Below are 14,665 nucleotides of genomic sequence, written 5' to 3'. Positions count from 1 at the left end.
TTAATCATTGTGTGTGGGCTGAGCATGGCAGAAAACTTTGACGACGTGCCATAAAACACGAAACTGCTTGAAGTCTGCAGTGGGTGTAAAAGTGTACTGCATCACTGTACGTGATGCGTCTCATGTTTTGAGCCGCTGTGTCTTAATGTTCCTCTGGGTTGCATCTACACTTCGATAAATGCCGCACCTTATATTGATGCCTGCTGTTTTCAGCTTGGGAAAAAAAAGCAGATATCTAACAGTTAATGGACAGCTGCTTATTTTAGTCCCACCTGTTCTACATAGATTTGTACAAAAACAAGGCCTCAGCATAAAAATTGTCCATTGGCGTGGATATGAGTTTGAATGCTCGTTTGTCTTTATGCGCCCTGTCATTGAGTGTACCCCACCTCTTGCCCAAAGTCACCCGGGGTAAGCTCCTGCTTATCTGAAACCCTGATGAGGACAAGCCCTAATGAAAATGCGTTGATTGATAAAGGCCTCCTCTCCAATAAATGCCTGGTTAAGTCAATACAGTTTCATGTAATTTGAGTTTTATGATTTTGATGATCTGTGGAAATTAATTGTATACCACGTAGAGGTATTTTCATTTCATTATTATCATGTGGTCTGGAAGCAAAAAATAAATAAAATACAGTACTCTGTGTTTCATAATCCATCATGCACATGTGAAATTGGTCGTTTGCTGCTCTCTAAAGGCAACAATGAGTATGATCCACACTTTTATGTTAAAGGAAGGCATTTTATTTCTTTTTTTCTGTACATACATATCTCTAACAACTTGGGCTTCAAATCAAATAAATTATGACGGTTACATTATAAAAACTGCGAATTTCACGAGGAAAAGCGCATGCCGGTGTCCGACTCAATCCGCGCCGCTTCGTCTTTTTCCGCCTCTGCTCGGGTGAGACACTTCGGCCTTCTCCGGACGGCGTCGCCATCTGCTTCGTCTTGCCTGGATCTTTCTCTCCAATCTCCGTCTTGTTGTCGGCGGTGACGCGGCGGAGGTGTAGCCTGACGCGGGCTCTTACGTGTCGGCCACAATAAAAGTGGAGCTCCGGAGGCCCGGGGAGCGACGAAGGGAGTCTGTATCGGTAAGGACGGTGGAAGGAGGCACGCTTGGCGGCGATGGCGAAAACATTCGGTGTTGGTCGGGTTCGGCCCGAAGGAAACAAAGAAATCATGGCGGCTCGGAGTGTTTTTTTTGAGCGGGATGCTGGGTGGGGAAGCTGCGGCTGTTTTTTTTTTTTGGGCGGGGGGGACTGGACCTAAAATGAACTTTTATGTTTTTAATTAATGCAATGCGTGACTCTTGAGCTCGCGCTATTTGCACTGTAGCTAAGCAATTAGCATAAGCTAACAACGAAGCTAGGTTGGGATCAGGTTGCCGCTTTTTTCACCACAAATTCCACTTTTGGGGGATAAATTGCCCATTTTGAACTCATTTATTCAACATTTCCTTACGTCACCACGGTGAAACCCACCCAGAATGTGGTCTGCCGCCACATTGTGTCCACTTCCTGGTGTAAAGCAGCCCCCGGGGCTCATCCGTTTCCGAGACGGGGCCGTCGGGACTGTTGTGGCCGAGCGGTGCGTCGCCCGAGCCGGCCATGCGTCTCGGCTGTCACTCGCCGCCTGGCGAGTGGTGGCGATGGTTGATCTCCTTGTTTTTTGAAAAGTCGAGGGAGAAATGCGCAAAGCCAATCATGGCGCGCACAGCAGCCACGCAAAGAGTGAGCTCACCGCCATCACCATGACACACGTCACACGCACTGGACCGCATTAACATCCCTCTTCATTTTCACTGCACGCTTCCAGTAAATAATAGCCACTCACCGTTTTATGCTTTTAATTATACATCCTATTATTTTATTTGGTGAGGGTAGCATGTGACATTAGTGTTTAGCAAGTCTGCCTCACATTACTGCGATTCTGGGTTCGAACCTTGGCTCAAGTCTACCTCTGTGGAATTTTCACTTTATCCCCGTGATTTGAGCATTTTCCTCCTGTGCACGCAAAACAATCATGCCAAGTTAATTGAAGACTCAATTGTACATAAGCTGGGGCCAACGTGAAGCCCTTTTGGATTGTAGCCAAGTTGTGGTGGCCCCTGCCAGAACCATAAATGGCCCTGATATGAAACACAACTGAACGAAATTCCTATTAATGTGTCAGGAGTGTATAGTCTCAGCAAAAATGCATGCATGTTGCACAAATTTCACCAGTGAATGTGCACAATGTGGCTAAAATGAGCTGATAAGGTGATTTATTTAAATGGAAAAATATGGAATCATGTGTATTTAACAATGAAAGAACATGTTGATTTCATCACATTTATAAATTAAATTTGTACTGCATTAGTGAACTTTGGGTGGCCCGACTCAGTTGGTCTCACGGTTAATGTCGGCCGTTGGCCCATAAATATGTCACGCAAATGAGGACAAGCAGTTTGGAAAATTGATCTAGTATTTTATTACACTACAGTGATTAATAATTGTTATTATTTATTCCCAAACTCAGCCAATGAAGATGGAGTCAGCGGCGGCCGAGGCTCAGCAGACGGCCGAGTCTGCTGAGACAGAAAATCAGCAGCAGATCACGCCGGCACAGCTTGCTACCTTGGCGCAGGTAACTGACTGACAGGAGGCGCTTTTTAGGTAGTCATCGTCAAGGCGGAATATTACTGTGTCCTCTGCCATTGAGGCATCAGTCATTCGGGTAATTGGATGTGTGGTGATGTCAATCGTTTTTCAAGACAAATCGACACATGGGCAGCGGGTCTCGGGTGTTAAACTTCACACTGTACATCGAACCGTAACACACAAGTGCCATTCAGCTTCTGTTACCCTACTGGTCGTGACCCCTTTCCATATGTTTTTCTTCAGGCATCCATGGCGTCAGGCCACGGCTCGGCAACAGGTCCCACGGTGACGCTGGTGCAGCTTCCAAACGGACAGACGGTCCAAGTGCACGGCGTGATCCAGGCCGCACAGTCGTCCGTCATACAGTCCCCACAAGTACAGGCTGTGCAGGTAATGAATAGATTTTGCATTTTGTCAGGTCAGGCATCTCTCAGGACACCTACTGGGTATGTTTTACATAATAGGGGTCCTCAACTCACCTACTTTTTTCATCTCAAATAGTACGTGTATTTCAGCGGTGTATTAACTTTACTTGTTGCCTTTCAAGGAAACTCAATTAAATTGCACCCCGTAAAAATATCAAAATCAAACAGAACAAACGGTTTACTTTTTAACTCTAAATGGCCAAATGACACAAACAAAACTGTACAAATGAATAACATGTAATGCTCATGAAACATTATGATGATTATACTAACCACTTCAAATATTCAAATAAACAACTTGTAATGGGTAGAAGACACCCTCCTGCAAAAACAGTCTCCAACTGTGTCTCTAACTTACAACCTTATTATTACTGCATTAGTTCAGCAGGTATCATAATATGGTTCATAAAAAAAAAAAAAAATTATCTCTCATTGTGTATGTGTGCCTTTTAGATCTCAACCATCGCCGAAAGCGAGGATTCACAGGAGTCGGTGGACAGCGTGACTGACTCGCAGAAGCGCCGAGAGATCCTTTCGCGCCGACCCTCATACAGGTGACGCTTGGAGATACTCACCTGTGTTGACCTTGAGACTTAGTGCAGCAGCATGCGGCTCATCCCCACTGTTATTTTGGAATGTCCTGTTCCGTGTAAACGCTTTGACAGTGTGCGTGTGACAATAGCTATCCGAGGATTTTATTTTTTTGAAACATGCTGGCAGCCCGTTCAGGTTGTGCCTATTGCCTGAAGACGCCTGTGATGGTGCATCAATGTTCAAGAAAAATGGCATAATATATTTTTGGTGAAACTTAATAATCGCAAAAAGACACAAATGAATCCAGTGTTGCGTTCTCCCAGCTGATCTCTTGACTTTTTGTCCCAAACAGGAAAATTCTGAACGACCTGTCGTCGGACGCGCCTGCCGTCCCTCGCATCGAGGAGGAAAAGGCGGAGGACGATGTGGCGGCGGCGGCCACGCCCACCATCGCCACAGTCACCGTGCCCACGCCCATTTACCAGACCAGCAGCGGCCAGTACAGTAAGTTTCTTCCCAGGTGATATTGTCACAGCTCGATTGGCTCTTCTAACGCATTTGTCACGTCGCTCACAGTCGCCATCACGCAGGGCGGCGCCATCCAGCTGGCCAACAACGGCACTGACGGCGTTCAGGGCTTGCAAGCGCTCACCATGACCAACGCGGCGGCCGCCCAGCCCGGCGCCACCATCCTGCAGTATGCGCAAACCAGCGACGGACAGCAGATATTGGTGCCGAGTAACCAAGTGGTGGTGCAAGGTGAGCAGGACACGTCTACCCAGGCCTCCACTGTCAAATCAAATTTTCCTTCAATTTGAAAGATTTTCCAATCCAAGCACCAAAACTCATTAACCGGGTCGTCTTTGTCGACTGCTGACATAAAATCTGGATCGTGCGTGGTTCTGTTTTCTCAACACTTGTGTAAACCCCATTCCCAGCTGCCTCTGGGGACGTCCAGGCCTACCAGATCCGAGCGGCACCTGCCAACGCCATCACCTCCGGGGTGGTCATGGCCTCGTCGCCCGCCCTGCCTACGCAGGGGGCCACCGAGGAGGTCACCCGCAAGAGGGAGGTCCGCCTCATGAAAAACAGGTGCAAACGTGTAGACCGGCTACCTAGATTACAGCCGCAAGAAAGTTGGAACTAATCATATTGTCCCAACAGAGAGGCGGCGCGCGAATGTCGCAGGAAGAAGAAGGAGTACGTCAAGTGTCTGGAAAACCGAGTGGCCGTCCTGGAGAACCAAAACAAGACGCTCATCGAAGAACTCAAGGCCCTCAAAGACCTTTATTGTCACAAATCCGACTAAATCCCCACCTGCTCCAAGCCCGGAACGAGTTTCTTGCTTTGGGCTCGAGTAGCTTTTGCGCTCATTCAGTCTTGGACTGTTTGGTTTCCCTTGCCTCAAGTTTTTCAGTATGCCATACTTGTTTTATCATGGGTCCATCATGTGTATGGAAAGACAAAGAAGCAAACATTAACCAGTTAGCAAGACTGATTCTGTCTAAGTCAGGCTGATTCTGACTAATCTTGGGACTCCACCTGCGGTTCTCACTCAAACATCAGATTTTTAGCTTTTCGCTGGACCCCACTGACCAGTCCCCAAGTCATTTTGGTAGAACAGACCTCGAAACCTGCTAACGTATGTCTACTTTGGCTCAGGAGTTAGTCATTGTGGTTCCAACTCAAAGCATCTTTTCTATATTATTTTAGCTTTAGCCTAAAAACCTGTGGACCAAATGCCATTTGCGTTCGTCAACCCCGGTGCAGACAACTAATTGTCCAACTGCATTTTTTAAAAATGCCACTTTTGGCCTGAACTATAAATGAACTAAGTCTGACAGAATAGAGCTTTAAATTCATGGTTTGGTTCAGGATAGAGTGTTTGGCTTGGCCCAAGCACCAACTAAACATAAGGGGATCAGAGTCATCAACGGTATGTTTTTAACAAGAACCGACTGAACATATGGTTTGGTCCCAATACTGAAATGGGTTCAACAAGTCATTGTTGCCATGGTTACAAAACATGATGGACCCACGGTATACATTTAGACATAAGCTGGGCAAGCCTCGCCATGGACAAGTCAATGCCCTGTTTGAAAGGACGACTTTCCTCGGAGGGACACACCCCCCCCCCCCCCCAGACTCTTGAACCAGTCGGAAAGACGACACACACACAAAGCCCACAACCTAATGAGACACTTTTAACGTATTCGCCAGACTGAGGTCCTTTATTTCACTGTGTCCATTTGGGACTGAATTTCTTCAACTTCTAAAGTAAAACCACCAGGTATGGCCATTTTTGTACTCCATAAACTGACAAAAAAAAAAAAAAGAGACAAATGTGTGATTTCAACATTTGCATGAGTAACACATCCAGTCTTCTTATGTGTTGATTTTTTTATACAACGTACATGTACATAGACGCTACTGCATGTGTAGACTTGATGTATCTCTGTTTATTGATATATTTGTAACATACTGTACATCGGTGCGCGTGTGTGTGTGCATGTGTGCGAGGCCTAGCGGTCACGGCAGCTACGAGTTTGTTGGAGGTGTACGAGGTTGCGGTGCCATATTTTTCTATTCTTTTCATTATTAATTGTCAATCAGACATACAGCCAACTGTTTGTGTTAAATGCCATTGCGTTATTTTATCATAGACACAAGCAAGGTAATGGAAGCACAAATGTTCTTTCAAATGCACTTCTTTTGTCATTCATGTCTTATGAACTATGGGTCGGCATTTGACTGACCATTTATCAATTACATCACTCAATTCTCATTGCCCAGTTGACATGTCAATTATTACACCCTTATTTCTTACTGCTCATTAGGGTAGGCTTCATGTCAATCATTTTGTGACAATTCTTCAGTAAGGTCAATCCGCATTAGCTAATCTAAATATCTATTTTTACCCAAGGATCATTTGGTTACATCATCTAGTCTATTCACCAGTCCACAAATCTATCTTTAGCCAGTTATTGCCTTGTCAATCAAAGCAGCCTTTTCATTAGCTCATAGTCAGGTGCCCACGGGTAGACCCACCCCCAAATTCACAATTTGTCACTTTGAACCCTTGCACCATCAGTCACTCACAGCTTTACATCCGAATTCTTAAGTTTAGTTTGGGATTGTTTATTTCATGATTAAGGAGCTTCAGCAGCAGTATTTTTTATAGCTGATAGATTCTGCTATTGTACAGTGGACAGACATGTCTTATTTGTAGTGTAAGCAAGATGGCGGCTGTTGTAAGTGTGTTTCTCGTGTCCACAGGAGCTCTGATAAGTCATATACATACGGATGAGGGGAAGTATACATGTATATATGAATGTGATTTATTTTGTTTGTGACCACCACTCACTGTACTGGTGCTGGCTGGACAAGTTAAGTAATAATGGGAACATTTCTAGGAATTTTCTATCTTGGTGACTTTCTATATGGGCCCCCCTTTGCAAGTTATTCATTTTTTAAAAAAGTTTCCTCGTTGCGGTCACCTTATGAGTTACTGTGCTCTTTGCAGAACAATAGCATAGCAGCTGATTATTACTATTCTTTTTTGTAACCATTTGTTATGTCGCAATAAACTGCACGAGCAGATGTGTAAATGACTCATCAATAAAATGTGCTTAATATTTATGTATACAGTCAAACTATTTTAAAAAGTGTGCATCACTTAGAAACATGGGGGTGAGGGGGATTGTAATCCCCATGTAAATAATGGCTAAAATACCAGTTTACAAAATTTGTGCGAGAAAACCTTTTTTATCTGTGGAAAAATAAGACTAACACTGCTTTTTTCACAGGACAAAATAATATTGTATTTGCACTTTCAGTTTTATGATTTATTTTGATACATGAGGCGGTGAAGCTAATTTTCTTTTAAAAATTGATTGACAGCACAGGGTTCACTTCAGTAAAAGGGTGTGACGCAACGAAAATAGCATTTTAAAATACTCATTAAATGACAGCTTTCTCAGCCATTCTGCGGCTCGGGAAAATAATTGTTGTGATGCCTTGACCAATAGGATCGATTGGAATCCGGAGTAGGCGGAGTTAGACGCCTCTCATTGCAAAGTGGTGCTGCTGTGGTATGAGCGGTAATTGCTAGGAGATGGCGTTTATATGAGCAGTTTGCCCTAAAAAATTGAAAAGAAAAAAACTTGGAAGGAGTCCAGAAGGTTGATTGAGTTTGCTGGTGCGATGGGAAACGAAGAGACAGCCTTAAGGATTTAATTGGATCTAGATACGTTGTCTTGCGGTTTCGTGTTGCTCTCTTTTGGTCGCAGAGGGCCACAGAAGCCTTGGGCTGGATTTTTCTCGCTAGCCCGAGAGGACACCCGGAACCATCTGGACAGTCGCTGAAAGCCTATAAGCAACATTCATTTAGTCACCATTTTAAATCAAATTATTAATTTAATTGAAAACCCGTATCGCGGTGTTGGAAATTCCTAATTTTCTCGCAGTAGTCCACGGAAGGCCACAGTAGCCTCGGCCTGGATTTATTTCGCTAGCCCGGGAGGGCATCCGGAACTATCTAGAAAGTCACTTTAAACCAGTTCAGCAATAATTAACCGTATAACTTGCTAAACGTTATTTAATTACAATTAATTTATCTACACACGAGCGATTTTTCATTTTTTCCGTGGTAAAAAGTTCCCCAACCCAGCTAGCGCAATGAATGAATGAGGCCGGCGGACGTTTAGAACCACTCGCTTGCTTCATAACGTCACTTTTGATTGTAAACGTCGTCTTCATAATCCGATTCATCGGCCTTTTGGGGGGGCCAGACCAATAACTCGGGACTTGTTAGCCCCCGCAAATGGCAGAGGAATGCCGTCGCTGGGAGTTGGCGGACGGCGACTGTTTAGCATGACGAGCTAATGGAATGCTAACACTGAGCCCTGCTGTGTGAGAGCGGGGCGCCCGGCCGGAAGCAACTAAGCCGACAAGCATTTGGACCACTTTGGGACACTGAGCGCACACAGCCCGGCATGGGGAACACGGTTTCATGCTGTGTCTCCCCGGAGTCGAGCCCCAAGCTGCCGTCAAGGCAGCCGGCGGAGCGGCTGGAGGAGTTCCTGACCAGCACGGAAGTTAGCGACGACAACAGCGCCCCATACCTGCAGCACATCAGCGACAGAGAAGTTCCCGACGGTTCGTGCGTGTGGCTTTTTTCTTCATGTACAATTTATTGTCCTAAAAAATATAATTTATCAGTGTTTTTCTCGTGGCTTTTTTTAAATCTTTGAGAAGCAAGACTCATAGTATTGGATTTTTTCCCCCTTAAAAATATAACTCAATGAGAATCGACAAGGAATCAAGATTGATAGTCAGTGTCGATGATGCAGTCAAAATTATTTTTTTAAAAAGTCATCCCCTAATCATGACAGTTTATCTAAAAAAATGTAAACACTCTATTTGATGGTTGATGCGACTGGAGTCTCGAGAAAGTCAGCTGAAAACATGACCACCACTGCCAGTCCATGATAGAAGTCATTGTTTATGATGCCGTATGTTCTGCTTCTATGGTTCTCATCACCCGAAAGACCAACTAAATGATGATAGTGTGTTCAACCATCTCTCAAACATTCCTTTTAGCAAGTCATGTTTGCATACCTGTAGGATGCATATCCACTTTAATCTGGCTCTCGTTTAAATGGCTTAAGTTGTGAGTTCTCTTCGTCAGCTTTCCCTGAGTGAGTTTTGTCAAGACTTGGCGATTTAGTCATGGAATTTTAACGTGCTTTGTTTCCTAATGCTGAAAAACAATTTTAGTATTATTGTCTTTTAGAGCTGGCTTTAGAGTCCAACCCATCAGACCACGCCCGAGCCAGCACCATCTTCCTGTGCAAGTCCCAGACAGACGGTGAGCTAATGCTTTTTCCTGCCGAACATAGACTGCGAAACATGTCACATATGTGGATGGATGTATATGACACACTTGATCAAATGTATTTTTCTCTTGTTGATAGTGCGTGACCGGAGGAAAAGCAATCACATCAACCATATCAGTCATGTAAGTCGCCCCCCCCCCCCCATGTAAATTTTATAAATCGTGCCATGTTTTCTTGAAATTGTGACTTTTTTTTCCCCATGTGAGTTCATGGCTTTTTTTCTCCTCCCAGAAAACAATTTCTAATGTTTGTCTTTCAACAAATTCTCCAAATACTATACTATTTTTCTGAATCGCATCAAAACACTAAAAGACTTATTTACTGTCAGACAAGTGTAAAAATAAGTTAACCGCCGTCTGTGTGCAGGTGTCTCCCGGGCCGCTGTCGAAGAAGTACAGCTCGTGCTCCACCATCTTCATCGACGACAGTACTGTCAGCCAGCCCAACCTCAAAAGCACAATCAAATGGTGACCATGTGTGGATTAGACATGTGTACTTTTATCATAACATTCAAGATGCCCTGTAAACATTCATGTCTTTCTGCTTACCTCCAGTGTCACTTTAGCAATCTACTACCACATCAAGAACAGGTAGGTTCATATACACTAGTGTCGAGTCTCTGTCCAGTACGCGATGTAAAATAGTGTGTGTAAAGTTGTGTTTTTATATTCCAACCATAACCTCATCGATTAATCGAGTAATGGGATAAGAATTGATTTTCATTTATAAACAACAATACCAACACATGGCGGGAGTAACAAAGAGCATGTGTGGTGCAGGTATTATTTTTGTCCACTTTGAGTAACCATCGTGAAAGCCTACGTTTTTGTACCCGTGACTTTGAGAATGTGTCGCTTTAAAAGGCGGGGCCTGGCCTGGTGAGTGACGTGTGCGTCAGTGAATGAGATACATATGCTACTACTTGGAGTGAACTACTTACATCGTATCGTATACAAAGAAGCATTTGGAAAGTAGTGTAGTGCCCACTGACATGTGCGTCATGTGCAGGGATTCTGACCGCTCTCTGGACATCTTTGATGAGAAGCTGCATCCTTTATCGGTGAGTCCGTCGACACCTTAACCAGGATGTCCACAGAGTACATCACTCATGTCGGTATGTTTTTTTGCCGCACATGCAGAGAGAGGCGGTGCCAGACGAGTATGGCTGCATGGACCCCGAGCACAAAGTCATCTATCGTTTCGTCAGGACGCTGTTCAGTGCAGCACAACTCACTGCCGAATGTGCCATTGTCACACTTGTATGTACACGGAGCTTCTTGATCTTATTTTTGGAGATGTATTTTAGCTGTTGTGGTTTGTTTTGATTTTTCATACTTTTTACACAAATGAGCAGGACAGAATTTAACAAGACTTTGAAAAAATTATACAGAGGGTGCAGTCGAGTCATTGAATTTGGAGAGAGTTAATTATACCTGGAAAAAGTAGAAGTATCTCGGCGTACAACTCGCGGGACCCTTGCAACCAGACTGAGACTCGGGAGACAGTGTGCGAACTACCACACTTGTAACATGTGGCCACCAGAGGGCAGCAAAACCCTGCAAAAGAATGTTGGTCTCGTTTCAGGACATTCTCGCTGCTGGTTGACTGCAGTGTTTGTTGTCGATATTCAAAATAATATCAAAGTCAATCTTCAACTTTCTTCTTATTACATGCTCCCCCTCTGGACTTCAGGTGTACTTGGAGCGTCTGTTGACATACGCCGAGCTGGACATTTGTCCCTCTAACTGGAAGCGCATCGTGCTCGGAGCCATCCTGCTGGCCTCCAAAGTCTGGGATGACCAGGCTGTCTGGAACGTGGACTACTGCCAGATCCTCAAGGACATCACCGTAGAAGACATGTGAGTGGGTGGGACGCTTACTGCACATTTTACACCGAAAACCTACAGGTACTTTTCCTGCTGGGTACTTGTACTTCCTGGAGAGAGAAAAAGGACCATACCCCTAAGGTTCTTGGACCGTTTCAAAGTATTATACGATGACATTTGAAAAGTACTTCGTGCAGTCCAAACACACATTGGTCTTTTTTTTTTTAAGTCCATAGGTTTGATAGAAAATTACTGCGGTGGAAATTTCCTTTTTACAATACTGACGTTTCAGAAACAGAATCATCTTTATTGGCCAAGTATGTAGAACACACAAGGAATCTGTCTCCGGTATAACACGCTGCATTAGTATCATCATAAACAAGGACATGATAAATAGGTATGGAAGGACATTTCGTAATGTAAGTGAACCGTAGTGCGGTGGTACCACCCAGTGACAACTGTGAGACAATGTGCAATCAAGCAGAGTTAAAGTGATCAGTGGTAGAATACAATACTCTGACAGTTGTACAGTTGGTGCAGAAAATCATTGAACCATTTTAGAGTGACCAGTAGCAGTATTTGTTGTACAAGAAGAGTGACTACGTCAGTTCCAGGAGATAAACTTGCCTATGTCCTAAAATACAAGCCATATTTCCACCTTAAGTTTCAAGTTATGGCCGTTCTTCAAGGTACACTCAGTAACAACGTGTGTGTGTGTGTGTGTGTGTGTGTGTGTGTGTGTGTGTGTGTGTGTGGTGCCTGCTTCATCTGAGAGTCTTTGTGGATGGAAGGATGAAGAGGGGGGTTGTTTCGAGAGAAATGTGGGGTGGGTCTCAAGTGCTCTCGCTGCTTCCATATAATGGGCCTGCCTCTCGCCCACTCCATTAGTTGCCCACGGATACCGCACACACACACGCACACGCAGAGTGGCCTCGGTACACCTTTTGGCGGCCAACAAAGTAAAAAAAAAAAAACCTGGATGCGGTCTCCATGGCGACTGCTGCCCTCAGAGGCTGCCTGATGATGATGAAGAGGGAGGACCACGGAGCTTGCTGTCAAGCCCACATCGGTCTAGTTTTTCTGCTTCATATTTTTGGTTTGTGATAGCTCATGTTCAAAATGGAAAGAAAGTCTTCATTTTACATAGTTTTCTTTTTTATCACCTTTACAGGATTTTTTTTTCATATCAGTCACCAAAGAGTTGAAAAGGAAAAATAACTGAATTATGATGACCTCTAAAAGTGACGATATCACAACATGACGGTTTTTAAGAAGTGGTCATTTCCGTGAATAATATATAATAAGTAAAACAAGAAAGAATAAAAAAATATTAAGGATAGGCAAATAAAATATTACATTTAAAAATGGGTGAGTAATTTTACAAGAGAAAAGTAAAAATATTGCATACATACAATTATAGTTTTGGTAGACTTATAGGAAGCATGGAAACTAAAAGTGACATAAAAGTACTTTTAGGAGCAATTTTATTTTAAAAAATTACAATAAATAAAAGTAAAAATTATAGGTCATTTTGAGGCAGAAACTGTTGTAAACAATTACAAAATGTCTGAATGATTGTACCGGATTTTGTTGATTGTGTAGACAAATCCGAATACATAAGTTAAGTACATACCACAGTTTTTTTCTTATTCGTAGAAATATTATATCATCAAAAAATACTCAAATATGAAAATGCCATTTTGTGGGGGGTGTGGGCTAGAGCACTTGACCCCCCAAATGTGTGCAAGTGCTGAACATCAGATGTCAAATCATAACCTTGCAAATATTTTGTCGAAACTCCAGAGGACTTTTGTGGTTTTCTTAAGTGATAGTTGCTGAGCAGGTAATTGGGGTCCCTTGCATGCGACTCGAGTGGACGCACTCGATGCGGCTCCAGCCGCACTCGACGTGCTCATCTTTCATGACTCCATTAGCGCCGGTAGCGTGAGCGTCCTCCACGTTGGCCGCCCGCCCGCCCGCGACCCGACCCGGCGACTCGGCAGGCTTTTTGAGCCTTCCCAGGCCTCAGCTGTGTGCTCTCGTCCCTCCCGGCACAGGAACGAGATGGAGCGCCACTTCCTGGAGCTGCTCCAGTTCAACATCAACGTGCCGGCCAGCGTCTACGCCAAATACTACTTTGACCTGAGGCAGCTGGCCGACGACAACAACCTCAGCTTCCCGCTGGAGCCGCTCAACAACCAGCGGGCGCAGAAGCTCGAGGTAACATTAACATTCCTAACCATCATGTAAGAGTCGGGGGAGTGGGGGAAAGTAAAGTGACCGCGTGTTGTATGTTGTTGCCACTGGATGCAGGCCATCTCCAGATTGTGTGAAGACAAGTACAAAGATCTGAGTCGATCGTCCATGAGGCGGTCACTCAGCGCCGACAACCTCATTGGCATACGACGCTCCAACGCAGTACTCTCCTAAGGCCAACGGATCCCCATCCCTCCCCATGTCGTAGTTACTGCTGCCAACTCCGGTTTAACGATATTATTTTTATACCTTTTATTTAAGCGCAACTCACCCTGGTCACATGGGCGCCTCTCTAATGCCGTATAGCCGTTACAAAACAGCATTTTGTTGCGAGAACTAAACGTGAGGACATGTAGAAGACTAACAGATTCTTCCCATTTCCACATCATGGACCAGGATTGACTTTACTACTGAAATGATTTCAAGATCAGTATTGTAATCCCCCCCAAATATCTTTCTTCCTTCCCACTGAACAAACTACAATACATTCATGTAGAGCTACTGAGAGGACTCGACAGCAAGAAAAAAAAGTTGGTTTTGCTTACTATGTAGGCTACTAGCTGTGAAATGTCTCATTTTTAAATGGAAAACCCATTTGCAGATGGAGTATTTTAAAATAAACACTAATCATGCACACGGCCTGTTTGTTGTGCTCTTTGTCACTGAAGACCGCGTTATACGATGAAGATTCCACTCGCAAATAAAACAATTTCAAATGCAGAACTTGGTTAAAAAAAGGGGAAAATATTGCAAGAAAAAAAAAGTCATTGAGTGTCAAATATCATTTCCTAAAAGTACAAATATTGCGAAGGCCAATGCAAGAAACAGTAAAAACATGTTGGAATTTTATGATTATTAGTCACGATTTTCAGCGTTAAATCAAAATATTAGAAAAAACGGGGTAATGTTAGAGGAAAACAAATTACTTGGGGGAAGCAAAATGACATAAAAAGGAACACGTGACAAGAAACAGCGCGGTGCCTGTTGATGACGTCACACACAAAACCCGCGGAACTCGAGGCATTTATACAATTGAAGTGTTTTTATGATGAGAGTGAGTGAATACATCATAAGAATAAGAAAAC

The 14,665-nt window shown here is 43.9% G+C and overlaps 2 protein-coding genes across 3 annotated transcripts; both read left to right on the top strand.

Moving 5' to 3' along the window:
- Positions 1-939: 939 nt before the first annotated feature.
- creb1b (cAMP responsive element binding protein 1b) lies at positions 940-7,209 on the top strand. 2 transcript variants are annotated; one of them, XM_086124342.1, is made up of 8 exons: positions 940-1,094; positions 2,521-2,628; positions 2,886-3,032; positions 3,521-3,621; positions 3,954-4,105; positions 4,178-4,360; positions 4,540-4,693; positions 4,766-7,209. In XM_086124342.1, exons 2-8 carry the CDS (start codon positions 2,524-2,526, stop codon positions 4,908-4,910), a joined length of 987 nt encoding a protein of 328 aa, XP_085980468.1. In that variant the 5' UTR covers positions 940-1,094; positions 2,521-2,523; the 3' UTR covers positions 4,911-7,209. The 2 variants fall into 2 exon arrangements, with proteins under 2 accessions (XP_085980468.1, XP_085980467.1); XM_086124341.1 differs by lacking the exon at positions 940-1,094 and adding an exon at positions 1,234-1,733.
- Positions 7,210-7,679: 470 nt separating this feature from the next.
- Positions 7,680-14,219, top strand: ccnyl1 (cyclin Y-like 1). The gene is made up of 10 exons (XM_086124337.1): positions 7,680-8,758; positions 9,396-9,470; positions 9,577-9,620; positions 9,865-9,965; positions 10,053-10,088; positions 10,507-10,558; positions 10,638-10,757; positions 11,191-11,357; positions 13,382-13,544; positions 13,638-14,219. Exons 1-10 carry the CDS (start codon positions 8,596-8,598, stop codon positions 13,752-13,754), a joined length of 1,038 nt encoding a protein of 345 aa, XP_085980463.1. The 5' UTR covers positions 7,680-8,595; the 3' UTR covers positions 13,755-14,219.
- Positions 14,220-14,665: the final 446 nt, after the last annotated feature.

This window comes from Hippocampus guttulatus, chromosome 11 (assembly GCF_054856545.1).
Source record: "Hippocampus guttulatus isolate MCC_2025c chromosome 11, RoL_Hgut_1.0, whole genome shotgun sequence".
NCBI classification, from domain to species: Eukaryota; Metazoa; Chordata; class Actinopteri; order Syngnathiformes; family Syngnathidae; genus Hippocampus; species Hippocampus guttulatus.
Note: the sequence above shows the minus strand (reverse complement) of the source record. Positions and strands in the feature narration are given on the sequence as shown.